The 240-nt window shown below is 64.2% G+C and overlaps 1 protein-coding gene across 1 annotated transcript in view; it reads right to left on the reverse strand.

The window, feature by feature from the left end:
- Nucleotides 1-74, reverse strand: part of LOC103799410 (tropomodulin-4-like) — a gene marked incomplete at its 5' end in the record, with an annotated part of 2264 nt that extends 2190 nt beyond the window's left edge. Inside the window, one exon of the mRNA XM_009071731.1 lies at nucleotides 1-74. This exon is cut by the window's left edge and continues 46 nt beyond it. Within this exon, the coding sequence (XP_009069979.1) occupies nucleotides 1-74 (74 nt within the window).
- Nucleotides 75-240: the final 166 nt, after the last annotated feature.

Consider the following 240-nt stretch of genomic DNA (forward strand, 5'->3'; position numbering starts at 1 on the left):
CGGCTCCGGCTCCAGTGTGATCTGCTCCTCCTGAGGGATCTCCCGTGTTGGGTTCTTGGGCACGAACGGCTTCCCTGGGCACGGGGACACTGTCACACCAGCTGGGGACACTGGACATGGTGGCATGAGGAGGGTGGGGGTGGGGTGTGTGGGGACATGGCCGCTGTGAGAGGGTGGCCTGGGCCAGGGGCAACTGTGACTGGGTGTGAAGCTGCTGGGGGTGACATTGGCAATAGGTGA

The sequence above is a fragment of the Acanthisitta chloris genome, unplaced genomic scaffold (assembly GCF_000695815.1).
Source record: "Acanthisitta chloris isolate BGI_N310 unplaced genomic scaffold, ASM69581v1 scaffold9403, whole genome shotgun sequence".
NCBI lineage: Eukaryota > Metazoa > Chordata > Aves > Passeriformes > Acanthisittidae > Acanthisitta > Acanthisitta chloris.